General features: G+C 38.5%; 2 protein-coding genes across 6 annotated transcripts in view; both read right to left on the bottom strand.

Annotated features, from left to right (window-relative positions):
- Window positions 1-1228: 1228 nt before the first annotated feature.
- LOC122884173 (monocarboxylate transporter 12-B-like) lies at window positions 1229-16845 on the bottom strand. 3 transcript variants are annotated; one of them, XM_044213650.1, is made up of 9 exons: window positions 16674-16845; window positions 11592-11968; window positions 8338-8441; window positions 7509-7652; window positions 6062-6157; window positions 5672-5828; window positions 3951-4718; window positions 3598-3857; window positions 1229-3094 (listed from the first exon to the last, which is right to left on the bottom strand). In XM_044213650.1, the coding sequence occupies exons 2-9, from the start codon at window positions 11726-11728 to the stop codon at window positions 2907-2909; spliced, it is 1854 nt and encodes a 617-aa protein (XP_044069585.1). In that variant the 5' UTR covers window positions 11729-11968; window positions 16674-16845; the 3' UTR covers window positions 1229-2906. The 3 variants fall into 3 exon arrangements, with proteins under 3 accessions (XP_044069585.1, XP_044069587.1, XP_044069586.1); XM_044213652.1 differs by lacking the exon at window positions 11592-11968; XM_044213651.1 differs by lacking the exon at window positions 6062-6157.
- Window positions 16846-18863: 2018 nt separating this feature from the next.
- pank1a (pantothenate kinase 1a) overlaps window positions 18864-25705 on the bottom strand; it is a 28858-nt gene continuing 22016 nt past the window's right edge. For all 3 annotated transcript variants that reach the window (XM_044213665.1, XM_044213667.1, XM_044213668.1), the window contains one exon: window positions 18864-25624. In XM_044213665.1, coding sequence (XP_044069600.1) covers window positions 25565-25624 — 60 coding nt within the window. In that variant the 3' untranslated portion in view covers window positions 18864-25564. The remainder of the gene's footprint in view (window positions 25625-25705) is intronic.

The raw sequence follows: 25705 nt of genomic DNA on the forward strand, positions 1-25705 counted from the left end.
AACAGTACAGAATAGAAAATAATCAATTAAACAGAATAGAATCAGTATAAGAGAACAGAATAGATAGATTAGACAGATCTATATATATATATATATATAACTGTATATATTGTTTTAATGTTTTTATTCTATTCTAAATTTAAATATTTGTATATATATTCAATGTGTGTGTAGCATGAAGGGGCTACAACGTTTCATTGTGCAACCCTGTGTTGTAAAAAGACAAATAAATGACCTTGATTCCTTGAGAATGAAATGAAAGCAGAGTAGAACAGATTAGAATAAATTATTATTATTACTCCAGAAAACCAGAAAAAAAGAAAAAGAATATTCTCAATTTACGTGATGCTGATGCTTCTTCACACCTCTGTCATTTGGCACGGAGGCCTGGGTATGCAACATTATCTCCAAACAGCACCAGACTAAAGTTACCTGCCAACCTCGCAGCTCTCCACAAACGATGAGCTGAATGAAGATGTTGCTGTATCTTCAGGACATCAATACAGGGAGTGTTGATGACAAACTCCTGTGACACCATTAGGATGTTTGGAGGTTGCTTGTCCCTTCTGAGCAACGCGAAAAGCAGCTGTTTCTTCCCAAATCGCGACTCTGTGTCCTACCTAGGTAGCCGGTGGGCTGCCATCTGTTTTGATTCAGAAACAGAGGCGCAATCTGGGAAACGGGATTAAAAATATCTGTTCTCATTCAGCGGACGTATATTTAATATTATCTTCAGAACACCGGTAAATGTTTTGTCTGGTTCTCCGGTTCATTATCTTTTAGAGAAACCGATGGTTAAACGTTACCTCTGTGACCCGAGTGTAACATTATGCTAATGCGTGAGAGGCACAAACTGGCGCTGAGTTGGGATAGCCCCAACATGTTTGCCCGGGGCGAAACAAGACGTTTAAATTGAATATTTCCACAGACCGGTAACGTTGTCCCGACAGCCAAATCAAAGTTAGCCGGATCCTTCTCTCTGTCCGCTGACGTCATCGAAACGCTGTCTTGTTATTGGCTAAATGGCTATCTACTAATGTCAAATTCAAAACATTCATAACATTTTTAAATAAAGGCACACACTTTAAAATAAAGCTTGGATTGCATGCTACTTCCACATGAAATGATTGAATGAATTAATTGTTTTCTTTTCAAAACTATCACATTTATGTTCTCCTCAAGTGTTGTGATTAGATCAACACACAACCAATCATAGACTTTCATGGTCTCGAGTTATATTTTTAATGTGATTTCCATTGTCAAAGAGGTTAGTGGTCACTGTAAGAAACTACCACACAGTCTGAAACAGAGGTTCACATAGAACACAGGACATCTTAGGATCTAATTCAAAATTCATCAAATTGCATTGCCTGTAACATGAAGCACAGACTTTTCAGCAGTCTTCCTACAATTTAAGCAGAAACGCCTAAATCTGAGCATCAGTCCAGCATTCATTTTATTCTGTCCAGCTTTCCTGAATACGGGAAGTCTGGAAATGTATGGCAGAGCAATGTAGCCGTTTGTAGGGTCTGTACGTTTGGATATTGCACAAAATAGTTTGTAAATAGTCACAGTCCCCTCACGTAAGCACATTGTCTTTGCTTGAAATGTCTCACATGTTTTGATATTTGTTGCTGTAAATAATAACATCAATCATACTAAACATCAAAATAATGAAATGAAATCACAAAATGGAAGTCATAGGAATGTGTGGGATTTTCACTTTTAAATTCAGTTAGAAAAGAACCTCATTGATAAAGTTACCAATGTTTAAAAAACAAATAATCCCTTGTAAGCACTGTATGAATATCACTTTTTCCAAATATTTATCCCTCACAGACCAGCTCCAGTGGTGCTGGCAAGACAGTTTCACAACTACTTCTAATGCAGTCTGAGGTATTGAAATGATCATTTGTTTACACATTAATACAATCTAGCATACTCGATAAGAAATATCCACTATAGATTGTTCACGATTGATTATAAGTTTATGGTAAATCTAGTGTACCCACCCTGACATCATCACTAAATAAAGTATGGTTAAAGTGATCGAACGTGTGCAGTATTCCTGGTCTATTCTCAGTCTGCAGTGTTTTGGTCCTGTGCATCTGCCACTATGACTTGGCGGACTTGCAGGATCGTTACCATTATATTTATATGTTCATGATACATGCAAATAAATCACATTCTTCTGCTTCTACTGATATGACACAAACGCAGCGGGAAGCAAGCCAGCAACGCAAACACAGAAATCACATGAGCAATGTTAAAAAAGGGCTACTAGAACTAGAAGCATCATGATAATTGTTCAGATATATTTTAAAAAGTAAATACTTGTGAGTATTATTGTATACACAGTGCTACCTGCACAGAGAAGCCTAACGGGTAGTGATGAAATGTTCAACATAATCAATTGTCAAGATGGAACATTTTGGAAAATAAGAGTTTAAAAAAACTATTTAAAATTTTAATAGCAATACTTTAGAATCTATATTAAATCGGTGTGAACAGTTTGTACATCTCAATATTATAGGAAAGCTCACTAAAGCCTGTGAATGTTAATGGAAACTTGCTTGCAGATTTTGGCGTCCATGAAGTAAGAAAGCCCTTTGGTTTTACAAAACAAAATATCCACATTAAACAACAAACAGAAAACTCATTATAACACAATCTGTGTGTCTTAAAGTCACAACATTGTTTCTTTAAAAAAAAGGCATAGTTATGACAGCTTTGGTTCTTCTGGGCACTGCTCTTGTTGAGCCTGAGCTTGGGGTCTTATGTCCAAAACACATCAGCGCATGTGATGCACATCAAAATAGCACCTTTACTATATTCTTTGTAAACCCACATTTCAGCAGTGATGAGGTACACATCCGCGCAGGTGGAAGTGGATCTCGATTGGCACGTCATTTGATGACCTGCTGAGCGGCAGCAGCAGTGTGATTGGGACTTAAATGTGCAGCTGAGTTAGACTTGGACCTCCGGCAGTGCCTGACTAACATGGCAGCTGCTAGGACCACAGAGCTGAACATGAAGGAAGCCCCGCTGAGGAAGAAGGTTGCTGCGTAGTTTCCCGTCCTGTCTACTAACCAACCTGGAGACAGAGAAACAGGAAAGATGTGTTATACCTCAGTGGAAACACATACTTTAGAGTGAAATACCAAATGTATTATCTGGCTCTAAGATGGCAGCTGCGATTCCAGGATTCAAAATGTCCCTTCCTTATTTTCCTCAGTTTATGCGCAAACTGTGTATACATATTTTGTATTGATGGATGTAATGACTAGAGAAATGGACAGGAAATCAGGTTTACTGCTTTATGGCAGAAAAACATGTAGACAGTGCTATTCTCTCTCTGGAAACAGCAGATGGTACAAGGAGTAAAAGGCCAATGTATCACTGACCAAATTTTTTTTTCTTTTTCAGGGTACATTTGGTCAAGATTTTGAGAAAATAGAGGTAACATTACTTCTGAAATTAGATGACACCAATCATTTCAAGCCTGGTCTCACTTGTCTCTCAAAATTAATGTGACAGTGATACCCATTTTACAGGACACCTTCAAACACTGCAGCAATTGAATTCATGAACACTTACCTCCTATTGGTGGACTGACCAGGTAGGGGATGGCATGCAGGAAGTAGACCACACCCAGAGCAGAGGTCAGGTAGGTGGAGCCCACGACATCAGAGGTCACCACTGGGATGAGCGCTACATACGCCCCGTCAAAGTACCCATAGAGTACAGAAAATGCGACCAGGAGGGAGAAGGAGTGAAGGAACGGGATGAACATACAGCAGAGGCCCTCCATGCATATCGCCACCATGTAGCTCAGCATGCGATACCTCTTCAGACACCTAGAGGGCAGGAAATCGATCAGTATTGGGCTTGAATGAAATACCTGCCATTTATTTCATACACACAAAATCACACCTCCAGCCCCTACTTACTTCCTGTCCGTGATCCATCCAAAGGTGATGTTACCTACAATGCCGCTGACTCCAAATATGGACATGAGGAAGGCAGCCTGCTTGTGCCCCACCCCCACACTGAGGGCATAAGGAACCAGGTAAACTATTGGAGCACTGCAGCCATATGCCATAAACAGGACGGACACAGACAGAATCAGGAAGTCGGGTAAAACGAGAAATCCAAATTCCTCCCTGGACTCAAGGCAAAAACAGTGACCTCTGGATGAAGTGTGTGTGTTCACTAAAGGCTCTGGAGGAGGGCAAACGGTTTTATCTAAGTCATAGGCATCTGTTGGTTTAGCTTCGGTGAGTCCTGAGTCTTCTATCTTTGCATCCATGTCAGCTGCCTTGTTGTTCAAGTTCATGCTTTCCACCAATTTCAAGTCCTCAATTGTGCTACCATTTGCTAGTTTAGCATCTGAGAGTTTGATCTTCCCTAGCATTGTCTCTGTTAGCCTGTTGCTAAATAATATGCATTCAGCTATCTTCAGATCTGTTAAACTAGGATCAGGCAGGCTCGGACTTGATAGCCGCACTATGTTCCCCTGACCTAGTTTGTCATTTTCAAGTCCAAAGTTTTTGAGCGTTTCATTGGCTATGAGTAGCCTTTGAGTATCCTTTAAGTGGTTAATTTTCAGCTGCTTTGATTCCACTTGGCTGCAATCAGCAGATACTTGTTCAGTGTCTTTGGAATCCAGCACTGTTATGCAATCTTTCTCCAGGTTTGCCATAGTGTTCTCCCATATCCTTTAGACGGAATAGAACAGAATAGAAGAAAATACATTAAAATGGATCAAGAAATTGAATTGGGTATTATTTTAGTTCTTAAAGGATTGGTTCAAGTTGTGAAATATGCTTATTCGCTTTCTGGTGAGAGTTACATGATAAGATTGATACCACTCTCATGTCTGTGCATTAACTATGGAGCTACAGTAGTGCCAGGACACAGTTAGCTTAGCTTAGCATAAAGACTGGAAGCAGAGGGAGACAGCTAGCCTGGTTCTGTCCAAAGTTAAAAAATCTGCCTAGCAGCTCACTAATTAACAACGACAAGTTGTGGTTTTACAGGAGGTTAGGTGCTGGACTATTTCTTGGGCAGGGGCAGTGACTTCCTGGAGTCTCCGCTGGTTGCCTGGTAACCTCGGTGACAACAAGACTTCAGGAAGTCACTGCTCCCTGCAAAACCCCAACTTGTCATTTTTACTTTTTGGTTTGTGTATGGATCAAACAAACGACATATAATGTGTTAATTACTGAGCCTTAGAGGTGTCTTTATGCTAAGCTAAGCTAACCGGCTCCTTGTTCTAGCTCCATAGCGCACAGATACAGACGGTGGTATCAATCTTCTAATCTAACTCTCATCAAGAAAGTAATAAGCATATTTCCCAAAAGGTAGCACTATTCCTATAAACAATTAGTTGATTAAGCAATACCTCCATCAACAGATATTTTGATAAGTGGTTAATCGTCAAGCAAAAATCCAAAACCTTCTGTTGCTCTAAGGATGTACTGCTCTTCTCTGTTTTTAATTGTAAATTAATTATCTTTCCATTTTGGACAGTTTTTTTTTTTGCTGACAAAACAAGCTATTGTGTGACGTTTTATGGATGAAACTCTTAATCAATTAATCAAAAACAGAACTGATCAATAATGAAATAATCTTTAGTTGCAATCCTAATGTAAGTGGAAAGAGGACTTACATTTCACCTCCTCTTGGTTCCAGTGGCCGCATCAGAGAACCACAGACACACAGGTTGGAAACAAATCCTCCCAGGATCAGCAGAGCACCTCTCCAGGAGTAACGCTCTATAAGCAGTTGGACTGCAGGAGCCAGGATGAAGGTCCCGATGCCACTACCTGAAGATGAGGTGAAATTGGATTTGATGGGATGAAAGGCAAGGGGAGTAGAGGAGAAGCACAGGTAGAGGAACTTCAAAACAGACTAGAGAAAAGCACAGAGGAAAACCATAAAAGAAGTCAGGTAAGTGGAAAAGTGAAAAAAAGAAGAATGAAGGAGTAGAAGAGAGGATGGGAAAGTGAGGAACGAATGACAAGAAAACAAAGCGACAGGTAAGTAAAGATGTCACTACCAGACAGGGCGATGCCATAGGCCAGAGCTTTCCTCTCACTGAAGTACCTCCCAACCATCGCTACAGTTGGTGTGTAGCTGAGAGCAAAGCCAAGACCTGCAGAGGATGGATAAAAGGGTTTGGAGTTTGGCAAAACCTGCCAAATTTTGCCAAGAGGATATGACACCCTTATACACCCTGTTTTACATGCATTACATCATATTCCATTCACTTGGCAGATATTTTTGTCCCAAGTGACTAAGTGCATTCAACCTCAACGGGATCATGAAATGTCAGCAGAAATTTTAAGTGTGTCCCTCCTAAACAAATAACTAAGGCTTATTCAGTACCACAGTGCTTATATTTTGTTTTTAATTTATTTTAAAGAAATGAGACATCACTAAGAGATGGCATGTGGTGTTGGGGTGTAGTCTGAAAAGTCAAACATTGTCAAAGGGTCAGACACTGACATGTACAGGGTTAGGTTGTATAATGTGATACTTTATGACAAAATGGGGAATGTTTGAGGAGTAATTTAACAGGAAAAACTCTGAATTTGATGATTCAGAGTATTGAGTGTCAGTCTATATGACCCTAAGTCATTAAACTGGACATTGGACCATTAACATCGCTGCATTACTTGAAATACTTGTGCAATATTCTCTGTTTAATATTCCGGTGCAATATACTCTGTTTTCAGTTTAATTTATTGATATTTATTCATACTTCTATTACTGCTGCGCAATATCCACCCTCTCATAATAATCTTAATAAACTACACTTAACTTGACAGTACATGCACTATTACTTATTACTTATATTATTACATTGTATTATTATACCGTACATACTTATCATCAACCGGTAAATCCACTTTGTACTTTTCACTTACTTTAATTTTATACTTATATCCACTTTGTACTTAATTTATCTTACCTGTATTAGTGTATTATATTTTGATTTGCTTAGAACTTCTATTCCTGTGTGCACTGACGTGATAGTGAGCTGCTGTAACAAAAGAGTTTCCCCTCAGGGATCAATAAAGTATTTCTGATTCTGATTCTGATTCTGATTTCTATCAGTACTATCAGTGTGCAGAGCTCTAAATGACGTTTTTGGAGGTTAAAGTGAAGTAAGACCCCAGTTGATGATGTAATACTTTAGATTTTGAGGCATTATTAGGTTAATGGACAAAAAAAAATGGTGAAATGCAGATTGAGGTTCAGCTCAATGCGTGTCACTCTCCATGTTATCTGAGGGTGCTACTGAGCTAGCCTAGCACAGAGGTATATCCCTGACACCGCCTTTGGTTGATTTTTTAATTTGTGTAGGAGGTGGGGACAGCTTAAGATCAACTATGAAATGGTAGGCATTAGTCCTACACCTCTAGCTGCAAGGAAGGCTGCAGTCAATGTCTGGCTCAAGGCCACTTCAGCAAGTAGGGAGAGTAAACCCAGTGCTTGTGTACCTGTGAGGATGCCCATGAAGATGTATAGATATTCCAGGCTGGAAGCGAAGGAGCTGAGGACCAGACCAGCAGAAGACAGCAGACCTCCCAGGATCACTGTAGCTCTGCAGGAGAGACGGTTTCCAAGGAAACCACCCAGGGGAGCTGGAAACACAGTTTGTGTGGATTAGTCTTATTTCACTGACTGATGGTTGAGCAGTTGCCTATATATTCACCCACAGCAATGGGTATGGGTATAAAACCTGTAAACTTTACATTATTTTTAATAAAAGTCATCATTTTGCACTTTAACAGATCTTTTATTGCACTCCAGTTCTGATGTACCCAAACACTATATGTTTTTGTCTTGATGTCTTTATGATCTGTCTGATGTTTTGTCTGTTTTTATGCATTGGTCCTGAGGAAATACTATTTTATTTCCACTGTATTTTTAATACTTGGAATAATAATTAATACTAATAATACATTTTAACTTGAATTCCCTTTTTTTTAATGTATTTACTATCTACACTGTCCAATTTCTACAACTGTCAGTGCAGGTTTTTAGATTTTCTGTCTGTAACAAGAACATTTTCTGTCTGAATATGGATCTGCATCAAAATACAAATAGTGAAGTACAAATTTGGAATACGATGTTTTCATTCACATAAGGGCCATAGTTAATGAGAAAAGACGCAAAAATTCTTACAGTTTTAAGAAATCATCGAAACACTTCCTGAACCAAACAGACAAATGGGATCCCTCCAAAAAACAAGTACATTTTGTTTTGCTAAATCTGGTTTAACTGCAGCATTGATCTGCCTTCAGATACTGGTATTGGTGGTCTTACCACAGAGCATGGTGATGGAGTCGATCAGACTGTGGATCCAGGCGGTGGTGGAATAATCTTTCTCAAAGTGCAGCTGGAACTCCGCAAAGAACATGGAAACACATCTGGATACAGAGATGGGGAGGTTGGATTTAATGCATTTTTACATTTAGTTTTTATAGTCTGCAAAAATGTAGTATTAATAAATGTCAATTTTACTTTTCCCTATGGCTCACTGATGCAGCACAAGAGTTATACCTACACTCTTTTCATTATTTTATATTTGCTGTTGAAATGCTGTCTCTGTCTTGAAGCTCTTTCTCAGAAAAAGGCCACACAAAATATGAACCATTATCCAGTTTGTTTGGAACAAACAGAGGGAGAGTTAGAGTAGTTAGTATGAGCAGCTCAAACAAAACTTCATTAAGAGAAAATCCAAGACAAATAAATTAAATGAGGCGATAAACTAGTGACACTATGTTTTGCAAGACTATGACATGGTCACTTTTATAACAACTTTAAAACGTATTTATTGTAGTCATTAAAGGGTACAGAAGGTGAGAGCTGACATCAAAGATTGAATGAATGGATGACAGATTATCAAACTGTCTGTTTGACTTGACATTGTGCCTGCTGGTCAAGATGAACATGTGTCAAGGCAGTCAATCTCATGATGCAATAACTATAAGATGACTTAGATCTAATTAGGTGTCAGCACCATGTCACAGTTGATAAAATAGAGTTGAGTGAAGTGTTTATCAGTTTATGGCTGTCATTAATATCCACCAGTCTGAGGGCTGTGTCTTCCCTGACCTATTTTTTATGACTCTCATTGTCTATTATGCAACCTCAGAGAGCACTCCCAGGTCTCATGGTATCTCACCAGAGCAGATCAAATCTTTGTGAAAGTTGAAGCAAGAGGGGAAAAAAGCCAGTCACTGATCACTTCCCACAGTTCAATGTTCAATCCACATAAAAAACATTTTTTATTAATGACTTCGGCCATCTTTTTACTTTTTAATCCCTTAACCGGCATATGAAAACCTGTTCTCTCCCTCTCTCTCTCTTTGTCTCACACACATGCATGCACATGCACACATAGAGAAAAAGTGCCAGGAATGTTAATTATCCCTTTTAAGCAAGTTAAATGCTAGTGGCAACCAACAAAGTGAAACTAGAAGCTGAGTGGTCCAACAAACAGTGGCGTGATCGGTTCTGCAATTTTACAAGTTTAAGATTTTATGCCTTTACTGATAAAGGATTGCGTTACTTATTAAGAAATATAGAGTTATGAAGGTTGATTAGATTTATTATCATGTGTTTAATGGGCAGAAGTGGCATCTTCCCCAGCATGATTGGTCAAAAGAACACTTTTGTAATTGTAATTTGGAAATGGGAAAAATCTTCAACTGCAGCACATAGTCAACATATTATCGAAGATTAAAGGCTCCCATTCCCACTGAAATTAAATAGAATTTTTTAACCTTATGCCCATACCTTATATCATCTCTGTAAATCACTTGCTGTGTTCTTCTCAGAATCAGAAATCAAAAGGGATTAGTATTTATATAGGGGATTTATATTTTATATTTTTTGGTTTCATGATGGTGCCCCCTAGTTTTGCATGAATTCGACGGAATACCTATCCGGTATCCCTATACGTAGATGGAGACCTTATTTCGATACAGCCAATCAAATCTTGCATAAAGCGGTAACGTCAGCATTCTGTCATAGGCAGAGAACTTAGATGAGGTCACATTGAGCCACAGTCTCCTTTTTGTCTAACTTACAAACATGAATACATGTCTTGTCCTGCACCTTAGCTTGTTGAACAAGCGACCAAATAAACATTCACCGGGGAAAAGTGCGCTGCTAACGTCAGTTATGCACATTAAACAGCATGTGAACAGACCTGCAAATGTCCCTTCGGTCTGGTTAGATGCTGGTGTGGTCCTTACTTGTTAATACCACTAACAACAAGCTGTCTGCCCAGGACATGTAGGCTGCAGCGCAGGTTTGTTTACTTTGTCTCTCATTCCCTGCGATGTAACACCGGCACTCTGGCAGCATGTCAGCTGCTGTCAATCAAACACAGACAGACCTAGACTTGCTGTTTTAATTCATATTTCCCCCCTTTTTCTCCACATTTGGAATACCAAATCACATTTGCACTATGGTCCTTGTCATTGCGAACTCTACTGCTGACCTGAAGAGGAAGCAGAGACAAGGACATAATCCCTCTCCAGCTTGGCAAACACTGCCAGCTGAGCTTGTTGGAACACACAACCAAGGTAAAAGTACCACGACTGGTAACAGAACCCTGTGTTTGTTTCTGCAGAACTGACCCATGCACCTGCATCATTGATTACATTTGATGGAAAAAATGTTACTTTATAGGTCTACTGTATGTAGATTATGACATATCTCAATTTAATTTCTGACCTGTCCTACTCATTTTTTTAATGTACACATATTAAAATGGCAACAGCTGAATTGTGGAAGAAATGTGCTGGCTGTGCAAAATTAGAAGATGGAAACATCTCAGCAGGATTTCAAAGCCTTAGTGGAAAAAAGAAAATATTGCTGCTGAATCAGGTTAGTGGCTTAAACAATGTGAGCTGAGTGGGAATGGACTCTTGCCAAGTAATAACATAAAGGTGCTAATGACCAAAGCTAAGAGCATGAAGCCTTGTTGAGAACAGCTACATGGCCGAACTGCATGCCACACAATACTGCAAATCCAGAAGTCTCACAGGTTTTTTTTTTACAGGTAAAGTCATGTTCAGTAGCATGCAGGAACAGGAGAATTCAGCCAAAGGATGCAACCTTACTGTCTGATGTTGTTCCAGGTAAAAGTATTATGTTTTCACTGTTCTTACATTTAATAAGAGCTCAAATCTTCCTCTGACAGGGAAATACTAAAATACTCACTTCTGCTAATCATCCAGATCCATAAAATCAAGTATTCTTAAGGAACTGAAAATAAAAACTCGACCAATTATGCTTACACCTTCAGTGAGTTTTTTTTAGATGTATAGCCCATCAGATTGATAACTTGATGCTGCATCATTAGTATATTTATAAATTTACCCAGTTGTTGCTATGCTGCCAATGATGTTACTCCTCAAACTCCAAACTGCATGTGTTTTTGTACTTTGTCAGGATAATTAGAGTTTTACACCTTAGGAGTAAGGACATTTCGGCTGGTCCTCATCTCACACACACACACACACACACACACACACACACACACACACACACACACACACATTCACCTGGTCACTGCACGGATGCAGATGGTGGCGAGGAAACAGCCAGCGACGATCATCCAACCCCAGCCACCTTCTGGCGGAGTTGAGACCCCCAACGCCCTTCTGCCTCCCTTGAGCTTTTCCTCCTTGGTGACTGCCATCGCTCCAGCCAATCACAAGGCAGACTGACATCAGTATCCCCTCCCTCTGTTACAAGAGACGCTGGAGGTCACAACTCCAATCCTCAATGTTCTCTGTTTGTCTCTAAATGTACAGCACGTTTTCATTGGCTGGGCTTGTTCTGTCAAAACCGCAGTCACTTGCTTAAAGATCTTCAGGAAGCTTAAAGGACCTTCTTCCCTTTCTGTTTGCTTCTTCTTCCTCTTCCTCTTCCTCTGTCACTGAGAAAACACAGGAACCACAACAGGCAGAAATTAAACCATGAATGTCAGCATCATAAAGAGTTAAGGCTCCTTTCCAGTCCATTCATCTACTTTATAGTTTGCTGTATAAGATTATATATAGATCATTTTTTATGTGTTTTCATTGGGCTGAAGTACAGACCTCATCCAATCTAACTTAAAATGAGTGCTGCCAGCTACCATACACACTACATAAAAAAACACTGGTGAAGTAACATACATTTGATTATTTCCTACATTAATCTTTCATCCTTTTCATCAGAAGACAGCAGTTTAGAGCTTTGCTGCTGTTGAAACATGCTTCTTCATCTAAAAACATGCATGGGTATTGTACACAAATTTCTGCAAACAGGTTTCTGCAAACATACTTGCATGTCATATTAATGTGTTCACTTGGAGGCAGTGCAACATTCAGAAAACCAGAATATATAGTAGTAGAAGTATAAATACAGATGGAAGTCATGATCATGTCAACATTTTTCAAACTAAATTTAAAGCAACAACTAAGGTATGGTTAAGGTTAGGCAACTCAAAGCCATTTGGTTAAAGCAAAAGATTGTGGTCTTGGTTAAAAATGGTTAAAAAGTTAAAAATGACTACAGCCACGCTAGCGGCTCTGTGAGGCTGAACTTAGGCACAGTGGTGATTTCAGCTAAATGCTAACATGCTCAAAATGACAATGTTAACATGCTGAAGTTTAGCAGGTACAATGTTTACCATGTTCACTTAGTTTAGCATGTTAGCATGCTAACATTTGCTACTTAGCACTAAACACAAAGCACAGCTGAGGCTGATAGGAATGGCACTTTTGAAGGTATGTGGTCATAAATCAAAGTAGAGCTTCATCGATTAGTCGATTAATCATTTTAATCAGATGAATTGAAGAATAATCGATAATAAAAGTAATTGTTAGTTGCAGCCCTAAACCAGAGTATTAGACAAATTGAAAATTTTACCTGATGATATCGCTAGATGAAAGGTTAAGAGGTCACCAAAGTTATTACAATTCATCCTGAAGGGGACATGAATGTCTGTACAAAATATCATTGGAATCCATCAATAGCCTAGGTGTTGAGATATTTCAGTCTGGACCAAAGTGGTGGATGAACCAAATGACAGACTGTCATCCTTAAATGACAGTGTCGGTCTGTCATGGATAAAAATATCAGCACTAACTTGAAGTCTCCAGCAGTATTTAAGTAGTAGCAGTAGGATATAGTAGTACCACCTCGTCCACCACACACTTACTTTTAAACAGTGCCAGTGAATGTAAACTGCTACTGCAAATTAGTTGAGGTTATAAACATAATTCATAGAAGCCATTGTAATCATGATACAAACTCATTAAGACACATTAAGTACTTAATGCAGTCACATTTTACACATGGTGTTTTTTCCAAAGACTTTTTGGATGAAGTGCTTTATGTTTCCTCCTGTGAGCAGAAGAAGACATCTTTCCAGCTCACCAAAAGAAACTAAATACTGGAACTTGTCTGATCTTTAAGGAGTACACATACAGACTCTCGGCCACATTTGCAGCTTTTATCATTTGGAATAAAGTATCCAAGTAATGTGAAGGTCACACACACACAGAAGGGCCAGGATAGCCTTTTGAATTATATTTGTTGTGTGTCATATGATGAATAAGATCAATACATTAATATACACTCACTTTGCGTACACTTCTCACTGCAAGATAAAAGTGGAAAATTCACTGCAAGCGATAGTGTGAGCGCTCATATCTCTGCTACTGTTTTTCCTAATTCATGTCTGTAGCTGAAAGCATGAAGAGCAACACTGCTCAGACATAAGCCTGCTGAATAACATCAGGCAAGAAACACTGGTCCATCTGCAGTCAGAACACTGGAAAAGAAAAGATTTGTTTTAAGTCGCCGTGGATGCGTTTAAATCCTTGTACTGCACAAAAAGACAGCACACTGGCATCAAACAATAGCCAGTATAGCCACTAAACGATAGCAATCACAGGCAGCTTGTTCGACACCTTTCGACCGCACCCATTTATTTCCATCTCAAAAACCCTCTCACTTCTTACTAAACAGCAAAAACTTCTATTTTCACTGTTCTCATTTTGAAACAGGACACCAAACAATTACTGTAACAGCTGTAAGATAAATGAGGTTGTTGAGGAAGATAAATCTCACAGAGAAAGTTGCATCTGTACGCCAAAGACCACACATTGCAAAGTCAACACATCCAGCATCTGACCTGTTGAATATAAAAAGTTACTTAACCTGCATGTGCTGTATACAATGTAAAAGGCCTCTATCATGTATGTATCCTGTTCACAAAAGCAGCACTGTCCAAAACATTTAGCAGATTGGGGTTTAGAGACATTTTGGAGACAGGAATGACCTCAGTGGTTGAGTTAAATCTTGAGGGACAGAGCCACGTTTTTGAGTATACAAGTCAGCTAACTTCCAATCAAAGAAGGTTAAAGGAAGTCAAACCAACTGGCTTTGATGGGAGCGCTGACCCTCTTACGTCAGCGGAAACAGTACACATGCAGATTTAGGAAATTTGCTGGCATGTACGTCATAGGATCTAACATATCCATCTCCACCGACTGTGTTGTATTCACTGCCACAAAAAAAGCAAAACCCACTTTTTGTGGAGCTACTTTTTGGGAGGATTTTAGTGTGTTGTTTTTGCATGTATGTCGCCACAGTTTATTATATTACATTTATTTCGCTGACACTTTTATCCAAAATGAGTTACAATAAGTGCATCTCAACCATGTGGATACAATCCAAAAATGGCAAGAATCACACAAGTACATCAACTTCATCAAATATGATCCGACAGTCATACTGAAAGCTTGGCCCTGCCCCACCTTTCTTCTGTTTTAATGGACATGGGTTTTAACAGGTCTATGATTTCTGCTACAATTTCTTCATGTGCCTCATCTTCAAGCATGAAGATGCAGCACAGCAGCCATGTGATTATCGTATGGTTAATGATATTATCACATGGCTGCTGTGATAATATTTTACTATGGCTTATAAAAGGCTATAAAAAGTTTGGTCAGAAGTCAGAGATCAGCTACAGTTTCCCTGGAGGTGGTAGTGGTTCAGTGTGTCTTTAGTGTAATTTTTCAGTGGTTGAAATGCTAACATCCTGGTTGTTTGCATTTGATAATCACACCCCTAGGCTAAGCTCCACACTCTTGGTTCATCCCTTTAATGGGTCTTGCTGGTGCAAACCAGTAGCAGAGAAGCAGCATGTGTTTCCATTTGAAAAGCTGCAGGCCTTCACACCAGCTGTGCTGTTTTTGCATTTCAGCTACTTGGTCTGATTTGGGCCGTCACAGAAACCCAATCAGGCGAAGGCTCAAAGAATCTGGAGCTATGTGTGTGTGTGTGTGTGTGTGTCTTTCATGTTCTTATATCCCGGTGGGGACTGAATGCACACTAACAAAAATTGAGGTCCCCACGAGGAGAGACTGCTTTTTGAGGGTTAAGATTTGGTTTTAGGGTACAGGTTACAATTAGGTTAAGGTTAGGGTAAGGGTTAAGGTTAGGTATTTAGTTGTGATGGTTAAGGTTAGGGTAAGGGTTAAGGTTAGGTATTTAGTTGTGATGGTTAAGGTTAAGGTAAGGGTTAAGGTTAGGTATTTAGTTGTGATGGTTAAGGTTAGGGTAAGGGGCTAGGGAAGGCATTATGTCAATGACCGATGGGGATAGTGAAACAAACATATGTATGTGTGTATGTGTATGTGTTGATAAGAAGATTGGAAAGGGCAGAGACCTCAGTTACAGGACAGCACACTTTCAATTAGGAAATAAAGCAATAAAAGTAACACTGACAAACTTATTTAAAACATAAAAAGAAAGTACATATGAAGAACAGTCATATCTGTGCTGAAACTGCTCTCATGCACCGTCCAAAGGTTTCCATGCAGCTTCTTTTGCTTTGTCATCGTTTTTAAAAAAAGGTTATCTGACAAACTAACAGGTTGTAAAGTTTGTGTGTGTGTGTGTGTGCTGATCAAAAGAATGTGTACATCAGCAACAGAGCATTTCCCTCCTGCTGCAAAGTAAACTGGCTCTGAGCCATTAAAACAGCAGAGTTTACTCAGCCACAAGCAACTCCAGTTCAAGCAGCAAGAATAGTTTAAAAAAAATGTAATATATTTGCATTAATTCAGAATGGGTTAAATAAATCACAAGTTTATCACAAAAATGTCCAGAAAACATATTTGCACATGACATTCATTTGAAATCCAATATCAAATCCTTAAAATTGGAACTGTACATATTCACTGCATTTGAAGTCTGAAATTTAAAGAATATTATTTTGTCTCTAGATACAGCATTTACAATGAATGGCATCTACATTTTCTTTGTATGTTTTGACCATTTCTTTTGTAATTCAACATATGTCTAAGCATCTGGGTTTTGTTACAGTATTGGGATTTTTGGATGATAGAAAAAAAAAGACCAAAGTATAAATATTATATTGAGTGTACTAAAATTCATAAGGTAAAATGGGGGAAGTTTATTATCAGAAAAACAAAAGAGATGTAGGCAGAGGGGAGAGAGACATAGACTGAGACTGGAGAGAAAATGAGAGCGATAGAGTGATTAAAACTCGCACCATCGGTGCAAGTCGAACAAGATAAAAACACACAAAAAAAGAAGTAAAAAGAAAGTGTGAGTTGACTTACATCAGCTTCCAGTCGGTCTCTGCGCCTCTGTGTCACCTCCTCATGCCTCAACTGTTCGGCAGAAGCACAAAAAGGCGATTCAAAAAATGAAAGTTTTCCTGCTGCAGCCGCTCCTGCGAACACCCTGAAGGTGCTCTGCTGCAGCACAAGTGAGCCTGCAAACTGGATAAGATAAGGGCGGGGGTGTCTCAACAGTAACTCGGTCCCCTTACATAATGGTGTTGTTTATTGCTACATTTTATAATAATCCTGTTGGGTTATAGTCTACTGTAATACACACTGCCTGTACAAGAGAGCCATATAGGCTACAGACTTTATCACATTTTCTCAATTGTTTAATCTCCTGTGGTATGTTACTCCTCTCCTATAAAATTCCTACAATGACTTTGGTGTTTCTTCAGAATTAGTTTTTGACTTGATATCACTTTTTTAAAAGCCTATGGTATAATATTCCTATAATATTGCCTTAGTGGTATGGGGCCCCAAAACTGACAAAAGGCAGTAAAAGTTTATCAGACAAGTCAAAAATATAACTGAATAAGCTACATAAATATGTTACTTAAAATGCAGACTAAAATAAGTGTAAGCTTCATACTTTCCTTTAACCTCCAGTCAGTTGGTAAAATACAGAACATCTTTTTTTCTCCCCTCTACCTCCTATTAGTTTATAAAGTAAATTAAAACTTGTTTTGTCTTTCAGTTGTCTCTCTTTTTATTTTTCAGCTCCATAGTTCTCCCAAGGAGCTGGCAGATGTTTAATCGTTCACCTAGCTACCTAGCTGAAGCTAACATAAAGCTACACCAGCCAGATATAAGCTGTAAAATCACTGTAAAAGCTCTTGTAGCAGTACTTAAAGCATTTTAGCCAGCAAGCTAATGCTAACAAATTATGTTAGCTGATGAAAGCTAACTGCAGCTATGTAGCCATCTAAAATGGCTGGTGCCTTTGTGTATTTGATGTATTCAGTTATTTTATTGACTCATGTCATAACCTTTTACTGTCTTTTGCATTTCCATAGTATTACATTTACTCAAGTACTGTGCTTTAGTACAAATTTGAAGTAGGCCACTTGTACTTTAGGCTACTTGAGTATTTACGTGCTATGTCACTTTATACTTTAGTCCACTACATTTAAATTATATGGTACTTTTTTCTCCACTACATTTGTTTGACAGCTGTAGTTACAAATTATAATATCTTGTCTTAATGCCTTTTATGTCTTGTGTACTTTTGTACACTTTTAATTGCCTTGTTGTTGAAAGGTGCCTTGCCTTACAAATTAAGATATTCACATACAAAACATATGGTGTATGAAATGATGGATTATTATAGATCAAACCCAACAGTAGGTGAAATACTTAAAATGTTCTCCACCTCAACTACAATAGTAAAATACTTGATTGCATCAACATTAATAATCTAATAGTACAATAGTATAACACTCACATGGGCCATTTTTCTGTATTGAGTACTTAACACTTATAGTAGGCTACATTTTGCAAATAATACTATTGTACTATATTACTTGTGTAACATATTCAACACAATACTTTGACAGTGTGGCATTGCTACTTATACTTAAGTAAAGGATCTGAATACTAATACACCACCACTGCTGGTTTCAGGGCTCCATATGGTGGCTTTTTTTAGTCTGTACTGAAAAGTGATATTATAATGACTTAAATATAGTGTTATGGCACTTTTTATATGCAGTGGATTGCTTACAGTACCCCTGACATATTCCTATAGTCTTTCTAAGTCTCAAAACGTGTATGATTGCTGTTGCATTGTATTACCATTGGATGCCACTTGGGACAAATCTGACCCCATCCTCCAAATTCATTAACACAGCTTCACTTTAAATACATTGTTCAGTTACGTGTACCAATGTTGGTACAACTGCTGAGTCAGCAGTCACATCTTTCTTCTTTATCCTTCTTCTGTAGGATTTTACAAACTACAAACTTAGAAATCTCACCTAAGGATGTCAAATCCTTTTAAGGAAATGACTGTCATTGCTTCTGCTATTTTTGTCTGTTTTCTTTATCAGTCTTCTACTCGCTTGCTTGTTTTTTTTGCATGTTTTTCCTGTCTTGTGTTTTTCTTTCTTTATTTCTGTCTCACTGTCTTCCTGTCCTTTCTTTCTTTTTCATATACAGGAGAGTAAAGAAACACCCAGAACACACAGCTCATCCAGTTTTAGTTTAATTCATTTTTAGAAGAAAAAAATCTCTTCACTTCAGTACATAGCATTGCACAAGGCAGGGGGCCATTTTTGTAATTGTCATTTTTTTCTTTTTAACCCTTTCTGTTTTCAAACCAGAGTTAAAAGCAGCAGCAGAACTGACGCCAACAACCAGCACTGGGTTTCCCAAAACTTTCACACCGAGATCCAGATAACAGAGGAGCAGATGTGAACAACCGGCACTGAAATCCAGCAGACAGAAAACAGACACTTGGACTTGATGTTAGTTAAACACTTAGAAGTGTAGAGGAAAGGTCTAATTCAACATACCACATTTCCCCTTCAGATCTCAATCACTATTCAGAGTAAGTTTGACCTATTTAGCATGGTTATTTTTAATCAAAGTAAAATGGACCTGGATGGAATTGATAAAATTATATTAGAGTGACAATAAATGTAAAACATTATCCAGTTGGTGGATTCAATACATGCAATGAATGCCAGACATTTTAGACAATCACAGAAAAACATCTAGAAATGTATCTAGTCCTAATGAGGAAAATCCCATCAATCATATACCACAAGTAGGCTTAAAAGAGACTCCTAAAAGTATTTGCTAATACTATTTATCACAGCTCTGGTAAAGTTGTTGGTAAAGGTGATAAAGCTGCAGAGGAAAGTGGTTTGTCTTGATGCTTCTTCTGTCTGCGTCAGGATTGTAAATTAAGTGCCGAGTCGTGTTTGGGAAACCTGACCCTGAACAGTTGAAACAACTTTATCAACAGACAGATTGCTGGTGTAGAATATATCATATTAATATTATTTACAAATCTCTGTACAATCAAATACACAAGGGTGAAAAGGTCTGTCCTGCCAGCCAAGCATTTCAGAAGACAGTTTAAAGGCTGGATGTGTTCACGCAACAGGATGTTTGAACAGATTAAGAACCTCTGAGGAAATCCATAGAAATTAAGCAAAGCAGGGTGAAAAACATTTAACAAGAAAAAGGTCACAAGGAACATTATATCACTGTGACTAGTATGCAACATGAGGTTTGACAGCAATGAGGTGTGCAATCAGTTTAATGTCTATCTCTTAACTAACACTGTTAAAGATAAAACTGAACATTATCACAGATCGTCAGCCTATTTAAAGTACTTTTCAGCCTTGGTCATTCATCCAACAAGGTGCACAGTTTGGATGAGACGAGGGTCTGCCATGATAGAACCATTCAAAAATAACTGTAGGTATGTTAAAAAAGCTTCTTACTGTATGTGTCAATGCTCTCACAGTGTCACAATGCATACATATTTAGCAAGATTGGATCACACAGATCACACTGCAGAAACATGCTTGCGACGCTCATTTTGGTGCATAATTTGGCCTAAAACATCCTGTCGTGAGCATCCACCTTAAATAGTGTTAACAACTAAATCAGCAGGACAAACTTCAGGAGGAGAAACTCTCTCCGTCAAGATTCAAACAGGATTTCTAAGAGGGGAAAACTAACAGGGTTGCATATATTTTTTAAACCATTTACAAACAAGTCAAACCAACTGGTAGCTTTAGAGAAGAGGTGAGTGTACTGAAAGGGACAAAGAGATTCATGGATGAGTTACTGCATAGCCTGTTGGTTAGATTTCACTATGGATGACATAACATTTGCCGTTCAGTGGGCGTTTTAAGCAAAAGCTCCATCCAGTAGCGAGAAATACAATCTGAGTACAGATGGTCCCGGTGGGAAATTAACCCCAAAACAAAGTGTTAGTGAGAACTCCAAACTCTAAAATAACAACTCAGACGGTTATCAAAGCAGACAAACACCCACATTGTTGATAACAGAAAAATCAATCCATAAAAGGATCATTTACTTAAATGACTGAATTCTGTATCTGTGTTGTAGTTACAGAAAATGTGTGAGCCACTTTTAAAAAGGACAAAACTTCACAAAATGGTCAACTACAGTGTAAGATGTGATACTGCTTTGAATGATGCATTTCACGAGTGTTGGAGTGTTGTGCTGGAAACAAACACAGTTTATGTGAAGAATTTAAATTCCAGCAAGTGGTATTAATTTGGTTTTTGGAGTCAAAAACACCAAAGCTGCAGCAGTACATTAATACAATAGTTATGTCCAAAAATACTACAAGTATTTGAACTCATGATATTCACATGAATGTCTGTAACTCTGGCTTGGAACAGTTTCAGATTAGTTGAGTATGAAAATTATGTCATAACTTTCATAACAATTATACTGTCACTGAAAACATACAGGTACAATTTAAAATTAACAACTTTTAAACACATGTCATCTATATTATGCAGAGACCAGTGCATGATCTTAAAAAATGTCCCCATGTATGTCTTCATTTATCTATTTCCAAGAAAATATAGCACTGACACCAGGAGCCACACGATGAACAGCAGATTGTAAAATGGTCCTTCTACTTGGGTGTTCACCTGTTTTGAGATAAAAGCTTCTGCAGGACAGTGATGATATGTGTTTAAAAGGTACAACTAGCATTGAGATCACTTTTATAAATGCTGCAAATCACAACATGTTTGAAAAGGGTTCTTCAGCCTGATAGCGCATGATAGCTGGGATGTACATTTCTAGGAACAATCACACTGGTTCTTTTGTGCCAACCAAAAACAATCAAACCATGAAAAGAAATTCAGTACAACAGTATTTTTCAAATCACGCGGGAGAACTAACATTGTTACTTACTACTGGCCACTAAAAAAGCAGGATAAAAATAATTAAAAGGACATACCTTCTAAACAATTTTCCCAAACCTAACTGTTGCCCCAAATTGATAATGAAAAGAAAGGTTGGAAAACTCCCAGTACTCATTAATGATCTGTGATACCTAAAGAATGCTGTAGCTTTCAAAAAAAAAAAAAATCTAATTTCATTACCAAAACCATTGCATTGCTGGAAGTTAATGTTTTTGTACCAAGACACACTTGGGACTAGCAGGTGAATTGTGAATGCCGAACACTGACATTCAAACCGTGAATGTGTGTTAACTGCACTGAATCTGTTACAGTACAATGGCAAAAAAAACAAAAAAAAAAACTAAACAAAACAAAAAAACCCCAAACAAATCCAAACAAACAAACACAGAAACCCTGAACATAAAGATGCATCTGCATGCACAACGTTACAAAAACTTTGAGGTGAAGTTCAGCAGGTAAGAAACTAAAATCAAATCACACAGGAAACTGAAGGGCACGAACACGGTGTAACCAGGCTAACACACAGTGAAGGCAACTGATTTGGGTTTTCAGATTAAAAGAAGAGGTGGCACAAGATAACCATCACCAGCCTGATTTTAAAGCTGAGTGGCACCTGACAGGTCGAGGCCACTATTATCATCCAAACATGATTTGGAACAAGGAAAATAAACAACAAAAAAAGAACAAAAAGCACCAGAAAAGAACATTTGCAGTGTCGTCACAGCTGAAAGACAAGCAGGATCGAACACATGGATGATTCAATGTTTTCAGAGGAAATGGTTGCAAAACACTACTACTCAAATAGTATTTCACCACAGTTTTACTCTTAACACTTGAATAAGTGTTTGCATTTAGATTATTGAAGCCAATAGGTAGTTAATGAAGCCTGTTACACCTGTTGTTTAACTTTAGTATACATGGACTACAGAGGATGCACTCTGTAAAACTGTGATTATTCTGTTACCTGATGAGTTATGAACTGTTCACTGTTCATCTGTTTAGATTCTGTTCTGTTCATCTATAATTTGCAAACATAATTGCTTCAAATGGTGCATATTCAATTTCATAGAAAAACTTTTAAAATGTCAGTGTATTGTGAGTTGCTGTGGATAAAAAACATCATCTGAAAATAACAACTTCCTAAAAACTATGTGGCCTATAATCCAACTGCCCTATGTGTCTTTTTACAAATTAACAAAAAAAATAAAAAATAAGACCTGCATAGCAGCAAACATGTTATTTGTCAGGATCAAAGGGTAGTCCAATGGTACGTTAGACGGTGAAGAGAAGATAACTGCAATCACTTGAGTTTGTCAATAAGACGTTCAGAATACTTGTGTAACATTCAACTAGCTGATAAGGTTTTTCCCCTTGTTATTATACTGTAGGTGAAATTTTACAATTTCCAAGGTCCTGTCAAGAAAATCCCCAGTGCTGAACTAACACTCGTATATCAGGCTCAGAAACACAGATTACTAACCGACCCAAAAGTGTTGGTAGTGATGGTTTGGAGGTATTTTAACAACAAATAGTCTAGAGTACAAAAACTGAGCGATGGAGGTGAATTACACAATGAGTGATTCCAAAAAGGGAAAGAGCACAGTTTCTCTGCTGGAGAGTAAAGGCATGTAGACAGTGGTACTAAATATACAAAGCAGTGGACAGTGGAGATTGCACCGTCCAGCTTTATAGTTCAGCTGCTTTGACATTAAACAGAGATGAAAGGCTGTAAAGGTCAAGGCTGGGAGGAGGGGGCATTATCATGACATTACAGGAAACTATACACTTGTGGTACATGTTTCTCAAAACAGCTATGATCTAATAATTCTATAATTCACTGACGGTGACTAGAACGCTCACTGATGATGAAGCCTCTTTACAGCTGTCATTGCCATGCATAATAAATTACAAGCGAACCCTGCCTGTAGGATGAGGTGTGCATGTAATTTACAATTCCAACTTCCCCCCAAATTACTGCAGATCAGGTAAGATTCCGTGAAAAACTGGCAGAAAGACACTCTCCACTCCATTATTACAGGAAATTCAGGCAAGCAAGAGGGGTTTCCATCCTAGAATCTCAGGCCATGGCTTCACTAAAATTTGAAAGATCCACACTAGCATTTTAAAGTATTCAGTAAATACACAATACATTTTTTTTTTTTTTTTTTACATCGCTTAAATATCTTCTAGGGTGCACATGCTAGTGTGGGTATTGACTCAAATCAGGACAAACGGAACAGTATTGTTCTTAGACAGAGGCATGCAAACTGTGCATCTGAGAGATAAATGAGGCCATTTCCTTATCTAGAGCTATTAAAGTCTTGCTTGTGTCACAACTTGGTTTGCATAAGTGCAATTAAATCACTTCTGCCAATTGCCCTTCAAACACAAGCTTAGTCAATCTGGATGTGGGCATGTTCCATACTACAGGTTGGTGTATTTTACATGAGTGGCGATTTTTGGCAAAAAGCACCTTAGTCCCCCTTGTCTCCCCAAAAGGTGACAACGTTCTTCTACATCTACATCAACTATTTTTATGCCAGGATTCACATGGAGCAAATTTCATCTCAGTTTGCATTAGCTCAGCCTGAACGCCTCATTAAATCACACTGCAACATCCAAACAAGGCAGCAGGGTGGCAGAGCTACAGGTTGAGGAATCAGGCCTCCACCCTGCTGAAGTGTCCTTGAGACACTGAGAGACAGGGAAGAGGAAAAAGAGAAAGAGAAAAAGAAGATTCCCTACATAGATAAAAAAACAAAAAAAAAAACAAAAACAAACAAAAAACCCATCCCATAGTATTTTACAAATCACAAACACAGGTCGCTGAGCCAGACTGGATCCTGACTGTAGTTGCAGTGATGCTAGTCAACAGAAATCAACTATGCAGACACAGCTGTAGGAAGACAATGACTTGGTCCCGTCATCTAACACTAAACTCAACAGGTTAGGTATGCATGCATGGCAATATGGTGTTGTTAATGTTTTTTTACATGTAGGCAGACGGAGAAGAAAAACAAACAAAAAGCAAAGGCCATGTGCAGTGGAGCAATAGAAAGAATTAAAGACTGTTTTTCTGCTTCCCATCTGAGCTGATGGAGGCAGGTGTCATACGAATCTCATCAGGATTTGGCTTCAGTGCACTCCTTAGAAGACTGTAGCATGGTGGGCAACTTTTTGTGCAACAGACAGGCAACAACAAAATGCCTCCCAACGCTTAGCTACTGCCACAACTGCTGTCCAGCTGCAGTACGGAGCTGGGTGACCACTAACTGTAGTCTTGATGGTTTTACAGCATCAGTAACAACCAGAAGTTAACATTACAGAAAGGTTCAGCTAAAACTGTCCGTCTACACTCTGACAGATGAAGGCAGGAGGCATTGGTTGTCAAATATTGTTTCTGTGGTTGAAGAAAAGGAATTTTCTTGAGTCCCTGGTGGTAAAAATGCCCAATTACTCATTCAAGAGTAACGTCATTTCTGTGCTGACATCCTATCTTAAAGAACTGTTGCACAAAGAGTCACCGGGGGCAACACAGCATCCAGGACGTAATGCTACAGTAGCTATTCACACAAACACACACAATAACAAAAAACACTAAAGTACTCTGTGTCTCTGTGCTTCCTGACACAGGACTGATTACAGGAATCAACAGAGGTGATTATAGGAAACCATAAATTAAAGATTACAATATTAAAACCTCTATGATAGGGGGACTCTGTTTGGGAAATTTAGGAGATGAATGTTAGAGGTTATCATTATTTACAAGTGTTAAATTATTAAAATGGCTTTTCTCAGTTTCTGTGTCCGTCTCTTAGTGTTCCTTTAGCAGCCTCTGTGAAGGGGACCTTCCAGCAGCTTCAAAAGGTGATGACGTCACAGCATCGAGAGTTGATGACATCACAGCGTTCAGGGGTGGATGACATCATCTTGTCGAGGGTCGATGATGTCACGACACAATTTCCTTCACGGGTCCTCTGTTGTCTTGAGCAGCTCCATCAGCGCCCCGACAGCTCCAAAATAACCCTGGTGCAAACACAAATACACACACACATACACTTTTCACACACACTATGTCATGAGTTTTACTGAGTGTTTTTATGTGCT

Source organism: Siniperca chuatsi, linkage group LG11 (assembly GCF_020085105.1).
Source record: "Siniperca chuatsi isolate FFG_IHB_CAS linkage group LG11, ASM2008510v1, whole genome shotgun sequence".
Classification (NCBI taxonomy): domain Eukaryota; kingdom Metazoa; phylum Chordata; class Actinopteri; order Centrarchiformes; family Sinipercidae; genus Siniperca; species Siniperca chuatsi.